Source organism: Salvelinus alpinus, chromosome 2, assembly GCF_045679555.1.
Source record: "Salvelinus alpinus chromosome 2, SLU_Salpinus.1, whole genome shotgun sequence".
Lineage (NCBI taxonomy): Eukaryota > Metazoa > Chordata > Actinopteri > Salmoniformes > Salmonidae > Salvelinus > Salvelinus alpinus.
The window spans coordinates 128,452,985-128,479,010 of record NC_092087.1 but is presented as its reverse complement, the minus strand read 5'-3'; the positions used below and the strand labels follow the sequence as shown (position 1 = coordinate 128,479,010).

At 42.4% G+C, this 26,026-nt stretch overlaps 2 protein-coding genes and 1 non-coding gene across 3 annotated transcripts; 1 reads left to right on the top strand and 2 right to left on the bottom strand.

Annotated features, from left to right (window-relative positions):
* Positions 1-679: 679 nt before the first annotated feature.
* Positions 680-15,725, bottom strand: cct4 (chaperonin containing TCP1, subunit 4 (delta)). Its single transcript, XM_071390770.1, has 13 exons — positions 15,406-15,725; positions 14,856-14,908; positions 14,673-14,762; positions 6,570-6,678; positions 6,115-6,379; positions 5,230-5,362; positions 4,908-5,047; positions 4,561-4,657; positions 4,334-4,444; positions 3,860-3,990; positions 1,524-1,758; positions 1,063-1,176; positions 680-858 (listed from the first exon to the last, which is right to left on the bottom strand). Exons 1-13 carry the CDS (start codon positions 15,515-15,517, stop codon positions 844-846), a joined length of 1,605 nt encoding a protein of 534 aa, XP_071246871.1. The 5' UTR covers positions 15,518-15,725; the 3' UTR covers positions 680-843.
* LOC139569025 (small nucleolar RNA SNORA26) lies at positions 3,614-3,731 on the bottom strand. Its single transcript, XR_011673861.1, has one exon. It is a non-coding gene; the product is annotated as a small nucleolar RNA SNORA26 (small nucleolar RNA).
* Positions 15,726-15,962: 237 nt separating the features above from the next.
* Positions 15,963-25,253, top strand: LOC139568731 (tRNA pseudouridine synthase Pus10-like). Its single transcript, XM_071390769.1, is given in 19 exon segments — positions 15,963-16,121; positions 16,618-16,717; positions 17,027-17,293; positions 17,630-17,716; positions 18,666-18,700; positions 20,693-20,807; positions 21,206-21,282; positions 21,512-21,557; positions 21,764-21,828; positions 21,951-22,036; positions 22,318-22,375; positions 22,377-22,435; positions 23,099-23,155; positions 23,250-23,326; positions 23,399-23,454; positions 23,547-23,664; positions 23,865-24,007; positions 24,207-24,306; positions 24,600-25,253. Coding segments are annotated over 17 exon segments (1,374 nt in total). The 5' UTR covers positions 15,963-16,121; positions 16,618-16,717; positions 17,027-17,137; the 3' UTR covers positions 24,639-25,253.
* The last annotated feature ends 773 nt before the right edge of the window (positions 25,254-26,026 follow it).

Sequence of the window (26,026 nt, the reverse complement as noted above, 5' to 3'; positions counted from 1 at the left end):
TCGACAGCATTTTCCAGTTCCCACCAATATCCAGTAACTTCTCACAGCCATTGAAGAGTGGGACAACATTCCACGATCAACAGCCTGATCAACTCCATGCAAAGGAGATGCGTTGTGCTACACGAGGCAATTGGTCATACCAGATACTAACTGGTTTGCTGACTTTTTTTGTTGTGACCAACATATGCATATCTGTATTCCCAGTTATGTGAAAACCATAGATACTCAACTAGTCTAAAAGGCCAGTTTTATGGCTTACTTAATCAGAACAGTTTTCAGCTGTGCTATCATAATTGCAAAAGGGTTTTCTAATGATCAATTAGCCTATTAAAATGATAAACTTGGATTAGCTAACACAACATGCCATTGGAACAAAGGAGTGATGGTTGCTGATAATGGGCTTCTGTACGCCTATATAGATACTGCATAAAATAAAGCTGTTTCCAGCTACAAGTCATTTACAACATTAACAATGACTACAATATTTTTTTTTGCTTTTCTTTCAAACAATGTCATTTCTAAGTGACCCCAAACGTTTGAACGGTAGTGTATATGGGGAAAGTTGCCGTTAACACCATGCCGTTGGTGTCATGACACTAGCCTGAGATTTAAAGATGAACTGCTGGTCAGTGGGGTCGGTCACTGAGGGAGCCCAAGGAAGAAGTACACAACAAAAACATGGTGTCAAAACTGTTTTATTCAATTACAGACTGCATCAACTACAGAGGACTCCTGGACATACAGGTCTTAGCAAGCTGCCGGTCCTATGACTCCTTGTGGCACAAGCACGTGCAGTAACACAGGCTGGGTTCTTGCTACATCGACAAATCTCCTCGTAACTCCTTATCGGGTGTTCACCTGTAAGAAAGGGGAAAATCTTATTACCTTATAAGGACACAGTATAAGTGAAAGTAGGGGGGCTTTCAATTAGAGCAATTTATATAGTGTTGTGTGTTTTTTCTGGTGCTGTGTTCCATACTAAAATGGGCATACAAGATAATGCAGGTTGAATGAGAAGGCAGATCTCCACTAGTGACACCAGAGGGTTGTCTGGTCTCTTACCACGTCGTCAATCTTGAGGATGCTGCGGACCGTCTCGGTGGCGAGGGTCAGAGCGCTGACAGACACCAGCAGAGGCTGCACCACCAGCTCCTCTAGAATGTTGGAGATACCGCCCTGGGAGAGGAATGGGGAGACGAGTCAATTTGATATTCTACATGACAGATAATTGCATATCTGGTATGCAACTGCAGTAATGTAAATCTTAATGACAAACTGTCAAAATGGAGGTTCTGTATCGAGCTAGTGAATGGCTGGGCCACAAGAGACTACAGTCAATGAATAGGCAAATAAGTTTACTGCGAGCACACCAGGACAATGAGGTGTTGTCAAGGCGTGACTCTGGCCTCACGAGACAGTCACATTTGTTCTAAATCTGAATGTTCAACATTGCATCTTGAGAACCAACTATGGCAGGGTGAAAATAAGCATAAAACCAAACAGAATCCAGGAGAGTGTTGCACCTTGCGGACATTGATCCCGGCAGTCTTCTCGCCTTGGGCGTGCCTATTGCGGAGCTCTGTGACAGTGGAAATGGGGTTGAGGCCGGCGTTCTCGGCCAGTGTAGATGGCACCACCTCAAGGGCGTCTGCGTAGGCCCTCACGCAGTATGCCTCCATGCCTGGCAGCGTGCGGGAGTACTCAGCCAGACGCAGGGCCAGCTCGATCTCAGGGGCGCCGCCACCGGCGATCAGAGCCCTGGGAGGGAGAAAAGGCATCAGTCAAGGGAAAGAAATAAAACAAACGACTTTTGCGCCATTCTGATGTTAAACTAACTAGTGAAAGCAAATATCAAATAAGACTGTAGTAGAGCTGGGCAATATGGACAAAAATCCATATTGCAATAAATTGACAATTAATATGCTAATGATAAATGTACAACAATATGTGAACTGCAGTTTGTATAAAAAACTAAAAGTTTAAACGTTGTAGCATTTTTGGTTTATCATCCCAGCTCTAGGCTATAGTGCTAACATATCCTACATTTTCAGATCAGTGCAGATTGCGTGAAGGATACGGGATTGAGATGCACCCCACCGATATATAGAACCATTCAAAAGTTTAGACACCTACTCATTTAAGGGTTCATTTATTTTCGACATTGTAGAATACTGAAGACATCAAAACTATGAAATAACACATATGGAATCATGTAGTAACCAAAATAGTGAATCAAATGGAAGCGTGTTGGGTCATTGTCCTGTTGAAAAACAAATGATAGTCCCACTAAGCCCAAACCAGATGGGATGTCGTAACGCTGCAGAATGCTGTGGTAGCCATGCTGGTGAAGTCTTCTAAATAAAATCACTGAGTGTCACCAGCAAAGCACCCCCACACCACCTCCATGCTTCAGTGGGAACCACACATGCGGAGATCATCCGTTCACCTACTCTGCATCTCAAAAGGCACAGCGGTTAAAACAAAAAACCTCAAATTTGGACTCATCAGACCAAAGGACAGATTTCCACCGGTCTAATGCCCATTGCTCGTGTTTCTTGGTCCAAGTCTCTTCTTCTTATTGGTGTCCTTTAGTAGTGGTTTCTTTGCAGCAATTTGACCATGAAGTCCTGATTTACATAGTCTCCTCTGAACAGTTGATGTTCAGATGAGTCCGTTACTTGAACTCTGAAGCATTTATTTGAGCTGCAATCTGAGGTGCATTTAATTGCCGATTTGAGGCTGGTAACTATAATGAACTTATCCTCTGCAGCAGAGGTAACTCAGGGTCATCCTTTCCTGTGGCGGTACTCATGAGAGCCAGCTTCATCATAGCGCTTGATGGTTTTTGCGACTGCACTTGAAGAAACGTTCAAAGTTCTTAATTTTCTGCATTGACTGACCTTCATGTCTTAAAGTGATGGTGGACGGTCGTTTCTCTTTGCTTATTTGAGCTGTTCTTGCCATAATATGGACTTGGTCTTTTTTCTTCTGTATACCACCCCTACCTTGTCACAACACAACTGATTGGCTCAAACGCATTAAGAAGGAAAGAAATTCCACAAATTAACAAGGCACACCTGTTAATTGAAATGCATTCCAGGTGACTACCTCATGAAGCTGGTATAGAGAATCCCAAGAGTGCACAAAGCTGTCAAGGCAAAAGGGTGGCTACTTTGTTAAACAAAAAAACATATATTTTATATTGAGATTCACTTTCTTGGTTACTAGATGATTCCATATGTGTTATTTCATAGTTGATGTCTTCACTATTATTCTACTATGTAAAAAAAATTAAAAATAAAGAACCCTTGAATGAGTCCAAACTTCTAAATGGTACTGTACATAAGTTACCCAAACAAGGAATTTAAAGACTGCATAGAAAATAGTTTATTGCAAATGACTGGTAAGCTGGTAGATACTTTGGTACCCCCCATTTCTTCTGTTATAAAAAGAGAACATTTTAGATCTGACAAAAATGGTTGATATCAAAACAGAAATATCAATGTTTGGTTTCAAGATCTATTGGGATCACAAGGTCTGTTAAGTTCTTTAAAAAGGACAAAGTACACATCCTTCACAGCCATTTTAGGTGTAGTTGCAGTCCTTCAGAGTATTATGTTCCTCTCAACAGGTCCAGAGCCAGGGGTGAAGCCCCTGACCCAGGTTGAAGAGAGGGTTGCTCTGTCCCCCGGAATTGGCCACTTGTGACACGGACAGCCACGAGTGGGCAAAGCTTAGAGGGACTTGTGCTTACTTATCTATGTAATTTATCTATGTAATTATTCCACATTATCACTGCATGCATCTACAGAGGCTATTGTTGCTCAGACAGCTGACCAGAGTGGCTGCAGTACCATACCTCTTCTTCACCAGACAGCGGATGACACACAGAGCGTCGTGGATGGAGCGCTCCGCCTCCTCGATCACCAGCTTGTTGGATCCGCGCACCACGATGCTCACCGTCTTACCGGGGCTGGTGCAGCCTGTGATCTATGGAGAGGAACAGGCCAGAGAGAAACAGCATTAATTGACTTTCATTGGGAAATGGCGATCTTAGAACAAGCTTGTCTAAAACATTCAAAACGAAATTACAATTAACATTTACAGCAAAGACCTAACATTTTTCATTCATGGAGGTTGGAATACACATAGGCGACATGCAATGCCTAAAATCGTCACTGTTTTCAATGACCACTTAACACATTCCAAGGGTATTATCATTAGAATTAGAGTCTGTTCTCGCATAGTTGTGATGGCAGCAAGAAAGCAGTCTTGTATCCAAGCCTGGGAGAGATTGCGCCAGATTGAGATTAGGTTAAGTGAATTAGCATACCTTGACCAGCTTGCCAGAGCCATCCAGGCTGACCTCCTCTGCCAGCTCGGCGGTGCCCATCATCTCGGGAAGGAACTGATCAATGTGGGCGATGGGCTTGGTGCCAATGGTCTGTAGGGGTGCAAGGTGGGGGGCAAAGTCAACTCAGATTCAACAGTCAGCCTTTGGCTGTAACAGAATATCATGAACTACAAAGTAAAGACCAATAATGTTATTGTTTTTAATACCTTGCAGATGAATTCAATGTCCTCCCTCTCGATCTCCTTGACCACCATGATCTTCATCTTGTTCAGGAAGTGGAGGGCCAAATCGCTCAGAGCATCTCTGAAAGAAGTACGGAACTATTTTTTTAACCATGTCATCCAGTGATCAAGATAGGTGGACCTCCTGTCTGCATGCTATGGGAAGAGTATAATGTACAGAGGAACCCATGTAACAGTCCTAATACTCGCCTTTCTGATTACACTCAAATACATTTCTAGACATTGTGAGAGCAATTGGACAAAGTGATTAGATGGCATTACGGTGATGATGTAACGTAATGCCATGACGGTGATAATGCACCAGGTGTTACCTGAGGATGGACTTCTGGATGAGCAGGACGTTACAGCCCGCCTTCTTGATCTGTTTGACCAGGTTGAGGATGTAGGCGCGCTCCTCGCGCAGCACACGGTCCATCTGGGCGTAGTCCGACACTACTATCTGGTTGTCCATCTGGATTACGACATGAGGAACAATTTTTTTTATACGGAAACAGAATAAACAAAACAATTGTAAGAAAATGTGAAGATTGAAATGTAACATAAAATACTAATCGTCCACCATAACGTCAGACATTGACAAACATGGAAGCCAATTTCACTGAGACAAACAGTCAGCGATTGTGATGGACTCACGTCAGTTTTCGGCGGGGACAAGCAGAACTGGATGAGGGCGATCTTGGCCTTCTCCACACGGGACACGCTGGAGTTGACCACCTTCTGGGTCAGCACCAGGCCATCCACCAGCTCACAGTCATCAATGGTCCCACTGCAGAGAAACACACAGAAGGTCATTAAGGGTAGAACATCTGTCTAAGGGCAGCAGTTTCTACCTGTCTGATTGCAAACAAAGGTTCTTGACCATAAGGCAAAATAAAATAAAAAATTAAACGCAATCATTTGCGTTGTCGATTAAGATCAGATAAATGTGTGTCCATCCATGCACAAGGATAAACACTCAAGTAGGACATCAGTATGGTTTTGTTGCTGATTACAGAATTACATTTTTGTTGCGATAGCTTGTCAGAAGGTGACTGGCAGGGAAAGCAAAGTGGAGCCATTCTGCTAATTGACCGCCTGAGATTGATCTGGCACATCAGACATGTCCACGTCCCCACAGAGAGAGAACTGGGGAATGAAAATGTGCCTATCCAAACTGACTTTCAACTGTAGGAAGCTGTCAAAAGGTTTAGGAAAGGTATGGTATTACTACGACGCTGATCCTACATTAGTAGCCTACGGTCTACTGCTGGATCATGTTCATTACGCACCTAATGGCAGAAAAGGAACTGCAAAAGGGAGGGACTATCTGAACTTTTCTAATAAGATAAGCAAATCTTCCGTTGCAAAATGTTTCAACATTTCCTGTTGCGTGCCCTAATGAACATGACCCAGAAGTCAAAACGGCCAACCCTGTTTGTAATCCTAACATTTAAGTCCTTTTGCAGACGTTCTTATCCAGAACAATTTACAGTAGTGAGCACATAATCTGGACCCACCAGCCTTCCCCTCCCTCCTCACCCCAGCTTCTTGACAATGTGGATATCGTGTAGGTCCACGCCGGTGGCGGTGGCCGGGTCGATGACGCGCATCACGGCGTCCACGCTCATGGGCGCTAGCAAGCTGGAGTACTGCGACACCACCTTGGAGCACAGAGAGGTGGTGGCGCTGTTCAGCAGTGTCTCGCGGTCGCTCAGGAGCACCGGCTGGCTCATGCCCGTCAGCACCTCGACGCCCTTGTCCACCGCCTTCTGGAACGACTCAGAGATAGTGGTGGGGTGGATACCTGATGGATAAGCAGAGAACAGGCAGTTAGTATTAAAACTTTAGGACGCAGGGACTCAGAACAAATTCTGATCTAGGAGTTTATTGTGTAATCCAGTAGTCCAGTTGTAATCCAGTTGTAATCCAGTTGTGTAGTCAGCAAGCCTGGTCCTGGAGATCATCAACGATGCCATTGGTTCCACGTCACTTACCCTTCTGAAGCAACTTGCCGCATGCGTCAAGCAGGGCACCAGCAATCACCACCACAGAGGTTGTGCCGTCACCAGCCTCAATATCCTGTGCTTTGGACAGCTCCACCATCTGAAAGACAAACAGGCAAAACACAGCGTCAAACTCCTGATATTGGTGATCTCTTAAAAGGGACAGAAGCTAGAGAGGAAAGTCCCAAAAAGATGCCTTTCAGAAATAACCTTTAAGAAATGCTGAATTATAGCTCAAATTACAGTCCCTTGCCAGATGTTCAAATCAAACTTTATTGGTCACATACTTAGATGTTATTGCAGGTGTAGCGAAATGCTTGTGTTCCATCGCCAACAGTGCAGTAGTATCTAACAATTCACACAAATCTAAAAGTAAAAGAATGGAATTAATATATATAAATATTAGGACGAGCAATATCGGGGTGGCATTGACTAAAACACAGAATAGAAAACATACGAAATGAGTAAAGCAGTATGTAAACATTAGTGACTAGTGCGCTGCAGTATTTTCTCTCGTGTGTGTCATTTCACAAACATCTGTATGTGACCAAAACAAATGTGATTATTAAAGTGGCTAGTGATTCCATGTCTACAGTGCATTCGAGAAGTATTCAGACTAGTGATGCACCGATATGACATTCTCCGCCTGATACTCAATATTTTCCTTGCCAATTAATTTTTTTTAAGTACTTAATTTTAGCGCCCTTTAATTAGTCCTATTTAGTACAGTTACACACGGGCGGACGCAGCGGTCTTACACGGAACCCAAACAGGCTGCGTGCGTGTGCCATCGTGCATACATTTATTTTGTCCCCCTACACCAAACGCAGGTTAAAATATCAAAACAAACTCTGAACCAATGACATTCATTTGGGAACAGGTCGAAAAGCATTAAACATGTATGGCAATTTAGCTAGTTAGCTTGCACATGCTAACTAAATTTGTCCTATTTAGCTAGCTTGCTGTTGCTAGCTAATTTGTCCTGGGATATAAACATTGAGTTGTTATTTTACCTGAAATGCACAAGGTCCTCTACTCTGACAATTAATCCACACATAAAACGGTCAACACAATCGTTTCTAGTCATCTCTCCTTCCAGGCTTTTTCATCTTTGAACTTATATGGTGATTGGCATCTACACTTTCATAGTATTACCACGACAACCGGCAAAACAGTTTGTCTTTCATTCACCCACGTGGGTATAACCAATGAGGAGATGGCACGTGGGTACCTGCTTCTATAAACCAATGAGATGGGAGAGGCAGGACTTGCAGCACGATCTGCGTTAGAAACAGGAATGAAGTCTATTTTAGCCCATGGCAACAAAGACACTCGTTGGCGAGCGCGAGCAGTGTGGGTGCAATAATTAAATAACATATATTATTACATTTATTTTGCAACGCTAGCGCACGCGATGCGGGTGGTGTAGTCAGGGTATAAAAAGGCACTGCATCCAGGCTGTATCACATCCGGCCGTGATTGGGAGTCCCATAGGGCGGCGCACAATTGGCCCAGCGTCGTCCGGGTTTGGCAGTCGTAATTAAGAATTTGTTCTTAACTGACTTCCCAGATAAAAGGTCACACCAAAAAGTTATTTTGTTGGCATTTACGTAGGTCCCCAAATACCAATAAAACATTCAAAACCTATTTCTTTCACTTACTTACTGTTTCGTTGTTCAGTCGTTTCATTCTCAACCAGGATTTCTACGGAACGTCGTTTGAGTCTATGCGTGTCACACAAGATACTATTTAACGTGTCAAATAACACTAACTGACATGTCAAATAAGCTTGTTGACCAATCAGGACCTGAATATGACTGCACGTCACAATTTAAAGCGTACATTATGTTTTATGTAGTTATTACACATTTGATTACACTATCACTCGTAATTCATATGTCACAACGATTCATCGGTACGTATGCTATGATGCTGGTAAAGTTGTCTCGCGCACCTACAGTGGTGGTCATAAAAAAAAGCTAGCTAGCTCATGGATGCAAACAATGTTCTTCCCCAAAAACATAGCAAAACGACATTGTTTCAGTCGCTATAGTTAGCTAGAATCGATGAATCGTTGTGACATGAATTACGAGTGATAGTGTAATCAAATGTGTAATAACTACATAAAAAATAATGTAGCTAGCTAACTATAGCGACTGAAACAATGTCGTTTTGCTATGCTAGGTGTCATCTAAAATGAACCCTAATTTCTAAGACAGTTTTTATTTTATTAATGGTGATCGGACCCATCTATGTGAAACTAGCCACAATAAGGATTTGCAACAAGTGTACTTTGTGGTTAGCCTTCAAAATAAAAGTTTGTCATAATTCTATTTGCACCACTGTCAAATCCAAGATGGTAGCCAATCAGTCTGTCCGTTTGTATGTCTGATCCTTGAGAGGAGTTAAGTTGTTTCAATGACCCTGATCCCGTTTACAGAAGCAAATCATTTTTATGTGAAGGTGGATGCTGTATATAACTAATATTTTTAGATCTGTCTCTATTTTACAAAATTGACTACAAAGATTTCGGATTGAGAAGGCCTTTATTTTTTCTCTACACCTTTCTGGAGTTGGAGCTCGCCGAGTCAGGAGCGTCCGTCTGCACGCAAGGCCTGCTACGCGAGCACAGGTGCACACTGAAGGCTAGGAGCGGAGAAGCGGCTATTGGATTGGAAAACCTAACGCACTGTGGGAAAATCTACGTTGTTCTACACAACGTCTACGGGTCATTGCACACCTGTGCCGAAATACCTCTAAAACCGGCATTGTATCGGTTACTGTGCCTGCTCTTTACTCAATGCCATCCTGGATTAAGTAGGCTGAATGAATTAACGTTGCCTTATGCCCTACAATTTGCAAACACTCCGAGACCATGTCAATACCACCAGGAACTCGGTCTCTCTGCAATTACATTTGTACACCTCTCAAACGCAACTGGACCTAAACTTGATGGCATACTTCCAAAATGAATTACTTTTTTTCTGTGTCGAAAGACTCAGTTCACTTTATTGACTGACAATGGTGCTGGCTCCAAGTCCTCACACATCGGGCAACAGATATATTGTTATGCTTTTATTGTTGATCTCCGGTAATGTGCGACCAAACCCTGGGCCGGTAGATACCATGCAATTTCTACCGACTCATGATTTTAAAAAAACAGAGCAGGTTTTGGCCTCTTGCATGTTAATGTCAGAAGTCCAAAAATAGACATGATTAGAAAATGGGCCAAAACGACAAAATGCAGACGCAATGGTTTCATCAGAAACTTGGCCGAAGAAATCTGTGTGAAATAACTTGATTTCTATCAATGGGTACATGGTTTTTAGAACGATCGGATGAGTAAAGGAGGGATTGCAATTTATGTGAAATCTGAGTTTAACACCTCTGAAATTCCCCTCGATTACCAAAGCCAAACATTTTGAGTTGCTTGCGGTTAAAGTGACCTTATATAAGGACACCCACATCACTGTAGTTGGCTGTGACAGACCGCCCTCGGCGTCGAGGGACGCTCTTAACTCTTGATGTCCTGTACAAGCTAAATGACTCTGTATGCAATCTTTCAGGAGATTTGAACTGGGACATGCTTACATCTGTATCAGACTCTTAGAAGAACTGTGTGACTCAATCTCGCTCTATTAATTATATGTGCCTACAAGACCGAATCCCAGAGCACCTAACAAATCAATGCTATTGGACATTCTTCTAACGAATACCCCTCACAAATGCACATCGACTGGGATTTCTGTAATGATGTCAGTGATCACTGTGCAATTGCTTGTGTTAGAAAAAAAAGACCAAAGCCAAACCCGTTATATTTTTTAAATACATTTTAGACAGTTTGATGAGCAAGTGGTCTTACATGATCTGTATCATACTGTCAATATTAAGTCTGATTCCCGATGTTGACACTGCCTGGAACTATTTTTATATGAAATTTGTGTCGATTTGTGATAAGCATGCCCCTGTGAAGACATTAAGAATCAGTGGAAGGGACAATCCCTGGTGTTCAGATAACTTGGCAGAATTAATTAGAAAGAGAAATCTCTTGGGCTCAAGCTAGACATACAAATGCTCCTGTTGACTGGGCCTCCTTCAGAGCGCTAAGAAACAAATGCACAGGATTGATCAGGAAGTTCAAATCAGATGACTATTTAAATGCAGTCACAGAGAACCTAAACAACCCTACCGAGTTCTAGAAGCTAATCAAATCAGTGTCAGGTTCTAATGGATCCCCTGGCCTTCCTGACCATTTAATGATGGATTCTGATGAAGTGGATAAAGCCGATATTGTTTATTTTTAACAAGCACTTCATATCTGCTGGTTCAGTTTTTGATAATGGTGTGGCCCAGGCCTCAAATGTAAGCTCTGTTACAGTCAACTATGATATAGGCCCTCGTGAACCATTTTAACTTTGAGCCTGTTTCTTATACAGGAGGTCTATAAAGCACTAAAAGGTTATAGACACAAAAGTCTGCAGGTCCAGACAACCTGAACCCCTACCTCTTAAAAGATAGCAGCTGGTATTATTACTGAACCTGTGGCTCACATTTTCAACTTGTCTCTTGACCAATTCCATACCCAGCATTTGGAAATCAGCTTAAGTTCTCCCACTGCTAAAGGGTGGATATCCATCAGATGCTATTAACTATCGTCCTCTCTCTAAAATCCCTAACCTGGCCAAAGTCTATGAATCCCTAGTGAACTCAGTTAAATTTCTTAATTGAAAAGAACATACTGAGCGGGGTTCCGTCTGGCTTTAGATCGGGGCACAGCACCACAACTGCAGCTATGGCAGTGGCAAATGACATCATTAATGCACTAGATAAAAAGCAACATTGCGCTGCTCTGTTTGATAATAATCCACAAAGGCCTTCGATTCAGTTGACTATGATTTGTTACTAGCGGGACTCAAACATCAGTCTCAGTGAAGGGGCAGTAAATTGGTTTAGGAACCATCTTTGACAGAACACAATGGGAATATACTGACAATCACGAGTCTAGCTTTCTGGAGATTAATAGAGGTGTGCCCCAGGGTTCCATTTTAGCTCCTGTGTTCTCAATTTTTATTAATGATTTGGTTAATGGGATGCAACCAGCAAAGTTATATCTGTATGCAGATGATAGTCATACACTACCGTTCAAAAGTTTGGGGCCACTTGGAAATGTCCTTGTTTTTGAAAGTGAAACAATTTCTTTTGTCCATTAAAATAACATCATATTGATCAGAAATAGTGTAGACATTGTTAATGACTATTGTAGCTGGAAAAGGCAGATATAGATAGTCCATAAAAATATATGCGTACAGAGGCCCATTATCAGCAACCATCACTCCAGTGTTCCAATGGCACGTTGTGTTAGCTAATCCAAGTTTAGAATTTAAAAAAAAGGCTTATTGATCATTAGATAACCCTTTTGCAATTATGTTAGCACAGCTGAAAACTGTTGTGCTGAATAAAGAAGCAATAAAACTGGCCTTCTTTAGACTAGTTGAGTATCTGGAGCGTTAGCATTTGTTTTGTTTTTTGAAGGCAAACCGCAAATTCCACTATTGTGCCTAATCCTTGTGGCTAGCTTCACAACACGACCGGTCTGGTCGAGCCTCACTAGCCAGATGAAGCTAGCTGGCTGCTTATAACGTTAGCTTTGGGCAACAGGGTTAAGTAGCTGGCTAGCTATTTTCAATTAATTGAAGTTCAATTTCAATAGGCGAACAACAAGTGGCAACCTAACTAATACTTACAAGGATTTCTAAATCATTGCTAAGAATAAATGAAAATTACTGCAGTTCCTAATGGTCATTGTTTTCAGGCTGGTTGTATGGGTGCTAGCTAGGTACCAAGCTAAAGCTAGCTACCCCAGAAGTTGCGGTCGAACAAATGATGCTTTATTACCAACGTGGTATTGTAAACATCGTTTGTGGCCGGTAAACATCGTTTGTGGCCGGTGTTTGCAGACTTTTTTTGTACAGCTTTGACAGTGCTACTGTATATTTTTTGACACGCAAAGACCCAAATGGCGTTCCATGGTATGCATGTTGTGAAGCTATTACTGTGTAACTCCGGTAGGGCAACATCTGAAAAATAGCGACACGACAAAACGCTTGATTGTCAAGGGCAATGAATTCCATTATCTAGGCTTTAAGGGATTTCGCCTTTGAGTTGTTTCGCTGAAATGTTCTTCCTCTTTCAAATGACTGCGCAACTTGTTGACTGCTCGATCCACACAGCAGACATTGTGGGCTAGTTTAGGAATGCTGTGTTGTATGTATAGTGCAAAATTTTACGTGGCGTCATTACGTCATATAGGTATGCACGACAGCTTTGACATCGGTTTTGCACATCGGCGTTAAACTAGATATAGGCCGATACCAATGTTGGCATTTAACTAATATCGTCCGATTCAGATATGTTCACCGATATCGTGCATCCATAATTCAGACCCCTTGAGCTTCTCCACAATTTGATACATTTTAACCTTAGTAGTTTCCCCCCATCAATCTACACACAATACCCCATAATTACAAAGCAAAAACATTAGAAATTGTTGCAAATGTATTACAAATAAATAAAATATGACATTTACATAAGTATTCAGACCATTTTACTCAGTCGTTTGTTGAAGCATCTTTGGCAGTGATTACAGCATCGAGTATGACGCTACAAGCTTAGAACACCTGTTTTTGGGAAGTTTCTCCCATTCTTTTCTGCAGATCCTCTCAAGCTCTGTCATCTTGGATGGGGAGCGTTGCTGCACAGCCATTTTCAGGTCTCTCCAGAGACTTTCATTCGGGTTCAAGTCCGGGCTCTGGCTGGGCCACTCAAGGACATTGAGACTTGTCCCGAAGCCACTCCTGCGTTGTCTTGGCTGTGTGCTTAGGGTCGTTGTCCTGTTGGAAGGTGAACCTTCTCTCCAGTCGGAGGTCCTGAGCAGGTTTTCATCAAGGACCTCTGTACATCTTTGCCCCCCAGTCCCTGCCACTGAAAAACATGCCCATAGCATTATGCTGCCACCACAATGCCTCACCATAAGGGTGGTGCCAGGTTTCCTCTAGACGTGACACTTGGCATTCAGGCCAAAGAGTTCAAGCTTGGTTTCATCAGACCAGAGAAACTTGTTTCCTCATGGTCCGAGTCTTTAGGTGCCTTTTGGACAACTCTAAGTGGGCCGCCATGTCCCTTTTACTGAGGAGTGGCTTCCGTCTGGCCACTACCATAGTGGCTTGCGGCTTCCGTATGGCCTGATTGGTGGAGTGCTGCAGAGACGGTTGTCCTTCTGGGAGGTTCTCCCATCTCCACAGAGGAACTATAGAGCTCTGCCAGAGTGACCATTGGGTTCTTGGTCACCTCCCTGACCTTCTCCCCCGATTGTGCAGTTTGGCCAGGCAGCCAGCTCTAGGAAGAGTCTGGGCGGTGCCAAACTTCTTCCATTTAAGAATGATTAAGGTCACTGTGTTCTTGGGAACCTTCAATGCAGCAGAATTTGTTGGTACCTTTCCCCATATCTGTGCTGACACAATCCTGTCTCGGAGCTCTAACGACAATTCCTTCGACCTCATGGCTTGGTTTTTGCTTGGACATGCACTGTCAACTGTGGGACCTTATATAGACAGGTATATGCTTTTCCAAATCATGTACAATGAATTTAATTTACAACAGGTGGACTCCAAGTTGTAGAAACATCTCATGGATGATCAATGGAAACAGGATGCACCTGAAATTAATTGTGAGTATCATAGAAAAGGGTCTGAATAAGGTATATTTATTTTTTATAAATTTGCAAACATTTCTAAAAACCTGTTCTCGCTTTGTCATTATGGGGTATTGTGTGTAGACTGTTGAAAACAAATTTAATACATTTTAGAATAAGGCTGTTACATAAAATGTGGAAAAAGTCAAAGGGTCTAAATACTTTCTGAAGGCACTGTATGTATATAGGGCAGCATCTAAGGTGCAGGGTTGAGTAACTGGCTGGTAGCCAGCTAGTGATGGCTAGAGCAGTAACTTAAAATGTTTTGACAGAGGCCCAACAATTGTACAGGACAGCGCAGAAACTTGGGAACATATCCCCAGCTCCTTTCTCTCAAACCTTACCATCTTGGCTGCAGGATGCAGCACCTGCATCTGTTTCAGGATGGTGGCCCCGTCATTGGTGATGGTCACGTCACCCTTCCCATCCTGAATCTGTCAGAATCAATTCCTCTTTTAGTTACAGACAAAATGACCAAACCTTGAGATGGTTTTGAGAAGTTGATGTAAATGATTACATTTAATTACCATTTTGTCCATGCCCTTAGGGCCAAGGCTGGTTCTGATGCATTCAGCGACAGCTGTCAACCCCAAAAAAGTGTTACTTTCACAAAGAAGACCTACCCATCTAACAGTAGGATACCTTTTATAGACAATGTTTACTGCTTGACTACTGAGGCAGACAGGAAGACCCCAAACTACTCTATTGGTTAAAGAGCACATACATGAATGTTCATTTCGTCAATTCTTGGTCCCAACAAATCTAAGCCACTGATGGCTAGTTAGCTAGTGTACTATTGCTAATCACAATAGTGTTTGGGGCTGCATGAAGGGGTGTAAAGAATACTAATTTGCTCTGTAACATATTATTGTGGAGTCATGCTAGTTAGCTAACTGGGTACCAACTTGTGGCTAACGGTTACACTGCCCATACTGAGCCAGCAGTAGCATCCATTCATTAGCAAAGGGAGTGTCGCAGCAGCTGATGCTATGGCAACTCACTGTGGCAAACAACCGTTAGGGCCAGGGTCAGTTATTCGTCCAACAATGCAATACGAATGCTGTATTTGTAGTTTACCTTTTCCTGCGGAGATGTTACTGAACCGAATCTGTGCTGGCTTGTCACGGTCTACATATGCCCCTCGTCCTTTGTTTTTCATCCCACCACTTGGCATCTTTGGTGCAGCCATTGCTTATTTTCGTCGGAATATTTTACTAAAATACTTCTGATGGGGACAGCTGTACCCCAAAACACAGAAACGGCTGCTCGACTTCAGATGGGTTGAGATTCGGATTTGTCTCCCGCTCTGACTAGAACCTTCCAAAGCCACCGGTTTCGACTCTTGTAGAAAAAGGACCCTCCTGTCAACTTCGAAGGCGCCTTGATATGACGTTTTAGATGTCTAACAATTTGCCTTGCGGTTTTATATGTTGGGATGAGACAAGGCTAGTAGGTCTCTGTGTACATCAAACTAGCTTTTACTTGTACATTTTAAATAATGAATATGTATATACAGTCAGATAAAGGTATTGGTAGTGATATTGAATACAATTCAAGGGACCTGTGGTGTTGATCAAAATGATAATATCCACCCTCATCAATATATTAATCTATCTGATTCGACTACTTGTGTCTACTTCTGATGAAGTCATGTTCCTGTAACATTTGCTGCATGCTGAGAAACCAAATGACTGAACCACAGAGTTTCTGAACCATATTTGACTGAACTGTGTTCTTGCTCTACATAGACATTTGATTATCGTACAAATACTGTAATTAATTTGCCATTCTAGGTAGGTTATCTGAGTAGGTTTGTAAGCTTGTGCTTATTTGTGTTCTCAGATAAAGCTAACTAGCTAGCTTAAGAACCTACATAGACTAGCAGCACATCATAACATCAAATGCATCAACATCCACACAGGGCTGCGAGTGTGACCTAGTGCTAGCCATGTGTACACAGGACTCAGAGCAAGCAGCCATTTCCAGTATTGTACAGTAGTACACATGAGATTTTACTTCTGAGTTATTAACAGAGATTATAGCCCCCATATCTATCTTTGCAATGCAAAGTGTGCTTGCTTCAGCTACCAATGATTGTAACCTCACCCTACAGTGTGTGATATGTTATTAGCATTGTGATGTATATTATATTACTCTTAGATAACCTACAGTAGTACTGATTCTACTGCACTCTGTCAGCTAACTCGTTGTAGTAGGTTTGCCAGACATAAGTGTACTTTCATCTTTCTTACTGATCTCATTCATCTATGATCTCTGTCCATTTTACAGCTGTAAAATCAATAGTGAAGAAACTGCTGGAAGCTGTGCCCGCTGTGTCCTGAGGTTCTGCTGCTTGGGGGTGCAGTCAGCCTACCGCCAGTCTTATGAGGTCAGTGCTTTTGCTGCATTTGATTGTCTTTGCACTTAAAGCAGGGACAGACATACAGACATTTCAGAGATTCAAGTTCAAAGACAGTTAGGTAGCTCCAACATTCTTCTTTGTAGGTAGTCTCGGCTTAAGGCTTTGCGTGAAAGCCTGTGGCAGATGCTACTTTGTAGGTAACCTAGGTATTCTCCTTTAGAATAATTGTGCCCATGATCTAACTTGCTGTCATATATTGGGTGAACTCCACTGCTGGCAAACATTTTCATATATTTTTTTGATGCTGAATAATGTTTTTCTGTTTGTCATGCTCAGGATACAGCAAAGGAGCTTTGTGCTTTCATCAGTGATTCAGAGAATAACGAATCCCAAGATGCAGCCGTGCTGGAGCAGCACACAGAAGACCCCCCTAGTAAAGAAATCAAGATGGATGCCGCGGAGACGGACGTCCAATCAAAAGGCGACTCTGCCGTGGTTCCCACGGTGATGGAGGAAGGCGACGCCAAGCCAGCGGACTCGGACGTGTGTGCGGTGTGCCTGGGAGTTCTACAGGAGTTCTGTGATGAAGCCTATGCCATAAAGGTGTGTTTGGTCACTATTAATTCTATTGCATTCGGAGCCACTGTTGTTTTACATGATACCTATGACTAAGTATGTCTTTATGTGCGTCTCAAATGACACCCTGGTCAAAAGTAGTGCACTATATAGAGAATAGGGTACCATTTAGGACACAACCTTGAAGATTAAAATGAAAAGACCTTTGTACCTGCCTAGTGATCAAATACCCCATCATCATCGTCAATCAATGCTCCAGTCTACCAGAATCTGCCTCAAATACCACAGCTTGAGGCCTAGGAGGACAGAACCAACAATGGAATTTGGGGGGATTCATGACACTGTTTTTGTGTATGTGTGCAGATATCGGATGTGGTGAAGGCCAAAAACTACCAGTTTGATACGATGGTACTGTCTGTCTCCCTGCCGGCCCAGCTGTCTGTCAGAGAGGTCAGTGGTTACATTGTAGGCCTTGGCTGATAACTGATGTCACGCAATTGTGTACCTATCAGCTTTTAAAAAAAATATTATTTCACCTTTATTTAACCAGGTAGGCCAGTTGAGAACAAGTTCTCATTTACAACTGCGACCTGGCCAAGATAGAGCAAAGCAGTGCGACAAAAACAACAACACAGAGTTACACATAAACAAATGTACAGTCAATAACACAATAGAAAAATCTATGTACAGTGTGTGCAAATGTAGAAGAGTAGGGAGGTAAGGCAATAAATAGGCCATAGAGGCGAAATAATTACAATTTCGCATTAACATTGGAGTGATAGATGTGCAGATGATGATGTGCAAGTAGAGATACTGGGGTGCAAAAGAGCAGGAGGATAAATAACAATATGAGGTAGTAGGGTGTGCTATTTACAGATTGGCTGCGTACAGGTACAGTGATCGGTGAACTCCAGCTTCAGTGATTTTTTTCAATTCGTCCAGTCATTGGCAGCAGAGAACTGGAAGGAAAGGCGGCCAAAGGAAGTGTTGGCTTACAGTATATTCAAATGGTTTGTCTCAAAACAACTTCCATTCAATAGAAAAGTATGATTATTTCAACCTCAGTTGATTCTGTCATAGCCACACGGTCAGTATAGCCTGGACCACAGTCGTTCTATTCAGTGTGATGTGTGGCAGTGCGAGACTACAATACAGTCAATAATGCAGTATCTTGTCCCTGGGTTGGTCATTAGAGGGCGTAGTTACCTCATAGTTAGTGATACTGCTTCTGTCTGGTAAAGAGACTAGAGTAGACTAAAGTGCAATCGCGAAAGCCATTGTTTCTACAGATGTGGCATTCCCATTAGGGTGTGCATGACGGATGCTTGTAAACAGACAGGATGTTACTCAGGACGTTTCTGAACATGTACCCTCGTCTCTCTCTGCAACACCCCTACAGCACTCTTGTTGGCTGCATATAAAGAAGGAAGTGAGGTAAGTTCGCTTCACCCGAGTGGCGTCCATCTATCTAGCCTAATTTCTCTCCGTTAAATAAATCATTTTAATCCCAAAGTATCATCACATCACTACAACACATTGAAATATTACAGTGTTCCATACTATATTATGAACACACATCTTTCACGTGACCTTTTATAACATGTCATGTCTTAACCCATAAGAGTCTAAGCCGGGGGAGGGGAGGGCGGGGTTCCACTAAGCTATATGGCATTGTTTTAAGAAGGTCATACCAAGGATCATTTAGCTATTTGATTTTGAATTTTAAAGACCCCTTGAAGTATCCCAACAATATATTAACAAATTTTTTGAATTAAAAATGTTATTTGGCCTTACTGCTATTAGCCCATACAAACGCATTGAATAACAGATTCACTACATGGAACAACAGATAGTCCCCCCCAAAAAATGTAATGGAAGTTTGTTCTGAAGTCTGTCCAGTATCTGAGAGAGATAAGAAAGGTCAGGCAACATTTATTTGTTTTGTTATTTTTGGCACTAAACAGTCTCCATATGCACTACCGTTCAAAAGTTTGGTGTCACTTAGAAATGTCCTTGTTTTTGAAAGAAAAGCACATTTTTTGCCCATTAAAATAACATCAACTTGATCAGAAATACAATGTAGACATTGTTAATGTTGTAAATGACTATTGTAGCTGGAAATGGCAGATTTTTTATGGAATATCTACATGGGCGTACAGAGGCCCATTATCAGCAACCTTCACTCCTGTGTTCCAATGGCACGTTGTGTCCGCTAATCCAAGTTGTTCATTTTAAAAGGCTAATTGATCATTAGAAAACCCTTTTGCGAATATGTTAGCAGAGCTGAAAACTGTTGTTCTGATTAAAGAAGCAATAAAACTGGCCTTTTTTAGACTAGTTGAGTATCTGGAGAATCAGCATTTGTGGGTTTGATTACAGGCTCAAAATGGCCAGAAACAAAGGACTTTCTTCTGAAACTCGTCAGTCTATTCTTGTTCTGAGAAATTAAGGCTATTCCATGCGAGAAATTGCCAAGAAACTGAAGATCTCGTACAGCGCTGTGTACTACTCCGTTCACAGAACAGCGCAAACTGGCTCTAACCAGAATAGAAAGAGGAGTGGGAGGCCCCGGTGCACAACTGAGCAAGAGGACAAGTCCATTAGAGTGTCTAGTTTGAGAAACAGACGCCTCACAAGTCCTCAACTGGCAGCTTCATTAAATAGCACCCGCAAAACACCAGTCTCAACGTCAACAGTAAAGAGGCGACTCCAGGATGCTGGCCTTCTAGGCAGAGTTCCTCTGTACAGTGTCTGTATTCTTTTGCCCATCTTAGTCTTTTATTTTTATTGGCCAGTCTGAGATATGGCGTTTTCTTTGCAACTTTGCCTTCTGACCAATTTGATGTTATTTTAATGGACAAAAAAACGTGCAAGGACATTTCTAAGTGACCCCAAACTTTTGAACGGTAGTGTTTACTTCCATTCATTTTTTTCAAATTGTACAGGGGACCTTCAGACAAGTCTTGTGAGGCCTGTGGACATCCTAGAGCAAAACAACCGACATGTACGTGTTCGTGAGAGTCTCGCCCATATTAGTGTGTAACTCAAACTGTTCGGACGCTACAGACAGAAGTTGCTGTAACGACTTCAGACGAGTCCCAAGACGCTTGTGGGGGGGTCGTAGAGAAAAACGGAGAACACCATCGTGTTCGTGAGAGTCTCATCTTTCCATAGAGTAATAAACCGTTCAGACTATTTTGTGAGAAGACCTAAGTCTCATGGTGTGACAAACACAGCTCTAGTTCTGTCACCTTTCACCGCAGAAGCGGTGGATCGAGACGCATCCAATGCTACAAAAAAACTCTCTAGATGAAACAGACTTTTATGGGGATGTTTGTATTATGCTAATTAGATTTCCACGAGGGCGCAGATATCTACCTTAGGGGTTTTTAATACTTGAATTACGTTGAATTTGTTACCAAACAGGGAGAAGTCTATATGCCTCGATAAGGATGATGTCATCCAGGTGAAGGAGGCCTTCAAGTGGACCATGCAGGGTCTGATGTCCAAAGAGCTTGGTGGCGTACCTGTGGTTACCAAGGTCAGTGACCAGTGACCCGGAAGTAGCCATCCAGTAGCCTCACATGCTGATGGGTCGGACACCACTGTTGAAAAATACTTGTCATACAGTTACTGTACAAGGCACTACTTGTATCTATAGCAATAACCTGGTTCCAGATCTGTTTGTGGCCTTGTCAAGTCAATTGCTATCATTGACAAAAAAAACATGACCGGGAGTTGACATGGCGGCACAAACAGACTTGCACTCAGGCTAGTAATGTGAGAAGTGTTCTCTTAGTAAATTTACCCTGGTAAAATGAAGGCAAATAGATCAAATGTAAGTGACAAAATTCTATTCATTCCTGAAAAGTATTTTTATTCTTGATTTCTTAATTTTTTTTTGTTTATTCCCATTTTATTTTCCTCTTTATCCCACAGATCAGTCGACAAACTGAACAGTTTGAGGTGGGCGTGGGGTTCACGCATCCAGAGACGGACTCAGACTGCCACTTCCTGTAAGTCCTCCAAGCACACTCCTCCTCAGGGTATAGACAAGATGAATAGATTGACTAGACAGCCAGATGGATGGATGGATGTGCGGAAGGACTGATTGACTGACAGATTGATGGATAGATTTTATAGGTGCAAAGGCATGGAGTACTAGCAAAATACATGTAATATTGAATGTAATGTATCATTTTTATGAAACTACTTTCTACTTCTCTGCTTTATTCTTGCAATCAGGGCTGGCATCTGTTCAGACTGCTTCAGACCAACTAAGAACAAACAGGTGAGTGAAAAAGCCAATTGGAGCCATGTCACGTGACATTTGAACAAAATGGGTCGTTGGTATAAATGGTTTTGATAAGTTCCATAAATGTTTTTGTCCAATTGCATTTTTGTTACCAATGGCGACATGCTGCTCATTCTTTGTCGTTCCATGTCTCTCGGTGTTACTGTCCTTTCTCTGATCTCTAGTTTATTGTCTCACAACAGAATGTCTTCACTAAAATGGCCGTGGTCAAAGGCCTCGAGAAGGTTTCCGATGAGAAGTTTCTAAAGTAGGTGGTCATGTTATTCTCGCTTTTTTTCTTCTTCTTCTGTTTCTCTGTCTTCACTCTTTTGAGAAAACGGACAATCTAACTGCATGTATTGCTTCATGATATTTATTTTCTCTCTCTAGAAAGTTCCCCTGTCCCCCTACACGGCCAGCGAGGAAATGCATCGCTCAAGAGGTCCAGTGTCTTCACGTTTCTGTATTTGTGGCGGGTAAGGTTGTTTACGACATCCCTTTTGGATGATTTGAACCAAAGGAGGGCTTTGAGATTATCAAGAGTGGGGTCATTTCACTTCAGGAATGTATTCAGTTGGGGGCGAATCCTAACATCCTCTTAGTTAAGTCAAATTTTCACTTAGTCCTCCGTTGACTTAAGGAAAAGTTAGGATTAACCCTTCATGCCTTGGGATTTTACAGTTATTTACAATCCAATATTGAAGAGTTGTTTTAAGGGTTTGAATTGACTCCTTTATGTTTGTCCCTGTGTTTTTAGGGAGGTACAACAAGTTCTCCCGCACCCTGCCCCAGACCCCCTGGGTGATTGACGGAGAGGATGGAGTCCTCGGTGGAGGAGCTAATCGCCGCACCCCTCTCGTCTTTCCGGGCTGAGGGTGAGCGTATACTGGGTGGTGTTCAGAAGAGCACACTGTAGCAATGGGAAACAAAAATCTGTGTTCTTATTGGATGAGTTCAGGTAGAACCTCCTCGTTTCGCTCTGTTTCTAAATGTTTTATCCCTACTGAACCTCAGGCTCTACACATTATTACCTTGGGATAGACAGACCATAGAGATAGATAGAGGGCCCAAAAGCCTGTTTTAGCATGGGCAGCACCATTGAGGACTTTCACAATTTTGAAGTAGTCAACTGGGTGAGACTTCCTATGGGTTAATGAAGAATCATATGATTCCATCCAGGTCATCAGGAGGGATCAGCCAATGAATTATACTCGTGAGCAAACATGCCATAAGTTCAGGTGGCAGGAAATCGGCAACCTTGGCTTCATACCTGTTCAAACACACTGCAGGTAGCAGTATGCACCCTTTCGGTTCTTTTGTCAATTCATAGAAGTAGTAGAAGAAGAAAATGTACTAATTCAAAAGAGATTGCCTAAATGGCGCTGCCCATGCTCTCACACATGCCATAATGGGGCAGATGCAATGATCCAATGTCTATCTAAGTCAATGAGAAAGACAAATCCAAAAGAATACACTGGTGAATGAGTCTGGTATTTCAAGTAATGTCTTTCTCCTCTTTTCCCCTCTGGTCTTTGCAGGGTTTAATTTCTCCTCCTCAGGAAGGGAGGACGTGGATGTGCGTACGCTTGGAAATGGTCAGACACACAACATACATGTATGTTTACACATCCCCAGCCCTTGTTTCCGTCAATGTGAGGTGTAAGGAGGTGTCTCTATCCCCATTCGCAGGTCGTCCGTTTGCACTGGAGCTGCTAAATCCTCACAGAGCCAGGTTCAATAAGGCAGAGGTCCGACAGCTGCAGGAGGTACACACACACAGCGTCTCTGCAGGGTCACACACACAGGAATTGACCAAAGCATATCTTTTCTTCTCACAGACCATCAACCAGTCCTCAGACAAAATCAGAGTACGAGATCTACAGATTGTAAGCAGGTGAGCAACGCAGTAGAGAAATGTGTCTCACTTCTGTCCAGAGACCTAAGAATGATGCTGACAGGTCATACTCTGTGCGTGTGTGTGTGTAGAGATGCTATGGGCCACATGAAGGAGGGTGAGGAGGACAAGACCAAGTCGTACACCGCCCTCATATGGACCCAGAAAGCTATCGACAAAGACGACATCACGTTCTTAGAGGAAACCAAGGTGAGTGTTCAATGCTATCTTTAAATGGCATTATTTTCAAAAATAATATAAAATCACAGTGGTTAAACATCTTGGTTGTAGTTTATTTTATGGTATGTGTGTTATAATCTTTGGTTTGCTCATTCAGTGTAAACAGTACCTTAAAATAAAGTTCTGCCTACCTACGGTATGTGTTGATAATCTTTGGCTTGGTCATATAGGAGTTGAAGCTAGCTCAGAAGACGCCACTAAGAGTGTTGCATCGCAGGCCGCTGGCCGTCAGGGAGCGCGTCATCCACACCATGAGTACATGCTTCCTGGACACGCATCACTTCCACCTGAAGCTGCGCACGCAGGCAGGGACGTATCCTTTATACAGAGAGAAGCAAAATAGTGAGATACACGAAAAGTCATACACAAACCCACACACAAAGGGAGATATTAAGGTTGAGAGACATTCACAGTGATATACTTATACACACACACACACAATAACAAATTAATACATTTTCTTTTTTTATCATGAACGACTCACCCAATGTCAGTACCTTAACTGTTCACAGTTACATCAAGGAGTTTGTCCACGGAGACTTTGGTCGCACCAAGCCCAATCTGTGTGATCTGCTGAAGACTGAGACTGATATCCTAGAGCTGGACGTTGATGTGGGTATTTTTTTTTTAAGTTGACAAATGTATCTACCTTTTTGTGGGATATTAAAAGAAGACACTGTGCACAGTGATTATTGTATAAAAAATAGCGAGACAGTTCTAAAGTTCATTCATATTTAAAGGGATAGTTAAGCATATTTCGATATTTGTTTCCTTACCTTGAAATCAGTCCTGTGCTTTCAAGCTAAGGAAACAAATATAGAAAATTGCTGGACTATGATTGAACATGCAGGTGAATCAAAAGGATTCTGATGAGTTTAGTCTTTCTCTCACTGTGCGTTCCTCAGTCTGTAGATGTGGACTGGCCACCCTCCATCCCCGAGTGAGCCTCGTCTCACTGATGCTGTTGAGGAGCCCTAGTTCTTTCTGATGGGCCATACCTCCACCTATTGGGCTCCGTTCCACTAATCTCTAGATGATATGGATAGTGTCAATATATTTGTTTGTTTTTTCTTTCAATACAGATTATGTTGAAATGACTGAATCTGTACAGCACGTGCGCTGAGCTGAGGCCTTGAACTGATCTTAGATATACATGTCTTTGAGAGCCGTAGCAGGGACTGGGTGTGAATGGCACCGCTGACAGAAAGAACTACAATCCAAGTTAATTGCACTCACCTGGTGTCCCAAGTCTGAATTAGTCTCCTATTAGGAGAGGATGAAAACCAGAAGTGTTTCGGCCCTCCAGGACAGACATTGAACAGCCCTTTTATAGAGCATAGCGGTAGTATATGGTCAGTATTTTGTGTGTATTTCCCTCAATTGATTTACAGAGGTTTTTGTTCAGTCTTAAAATAAATTGTTTACCTATGGATTGTCCCATAGGCAAAATGCTATACTTTTTTTTGTATGAATGAAAATATTTGAATGTGATGTCTCCCATCAGCGTAACGCTCCCCTATTGTACATCCCATCAAAATAAAGGCCTGGGACATGTTCAATTGTGCACACAATGGAAACATTTTTGGAACGGAAAACCAAAACATTTTGTTTCATATTGGACAAGTCCAGGTATGGTGCTTTTCCATTTTGACTTACCCCCACACCAATGTGTCGCCAGTGTTTTATGTTAAAGGGAAACGTGAGGATTTTGGCAATCTACTTCCCTGGAGTCACAGGAACTCATGGCTACCATTTGTATGTCTCTGCGTGCAGGTTGAAGGGAGTTGCTAACCATTGCTACCGCAATTGCTAACTAGCGTTAGCGCAATGACTGGAGGTCTATGGGTAGCAGATAGCGCAATGACAAGGTCTGGGTAACGCTAGTTAGTATTTTCTCGTGAAACTACCTCTAGTTTCCTTCATATTGGACAGAGAAATTGTCTCCACAAGTTCATGTGACTCTGGGAAAGTAGATAAAGGGTCTCATTGCCAAAATCCTGATGTATCTCTTTAATGTAAGCTCTAGTGTGTTGTCCATCAGGTGTGTGACACTAAAGACTTGTGGCGAGCAGAATCACAAACCTCTGCATCATTCAAGACTGTTGCTTTTTGAGGTGTAAAAGTTCAGAGTTAACCATTTATGTAAATCGAAGCTTAAAAAGTACCCAGTGCCTTGGCTCCAAGTCAGAGCAGGTCCGTCGGAGCAATGGCCCAGTGAGACACGGGTGTCAGCCCACGTAGATGGAAAATTTGATTTACCCCAAAAACATATCAGTGGAAATGCGCCAGTAGTTTCTTCCTCCCGGTTTTATTTTATTTGGTTCCTAATGAA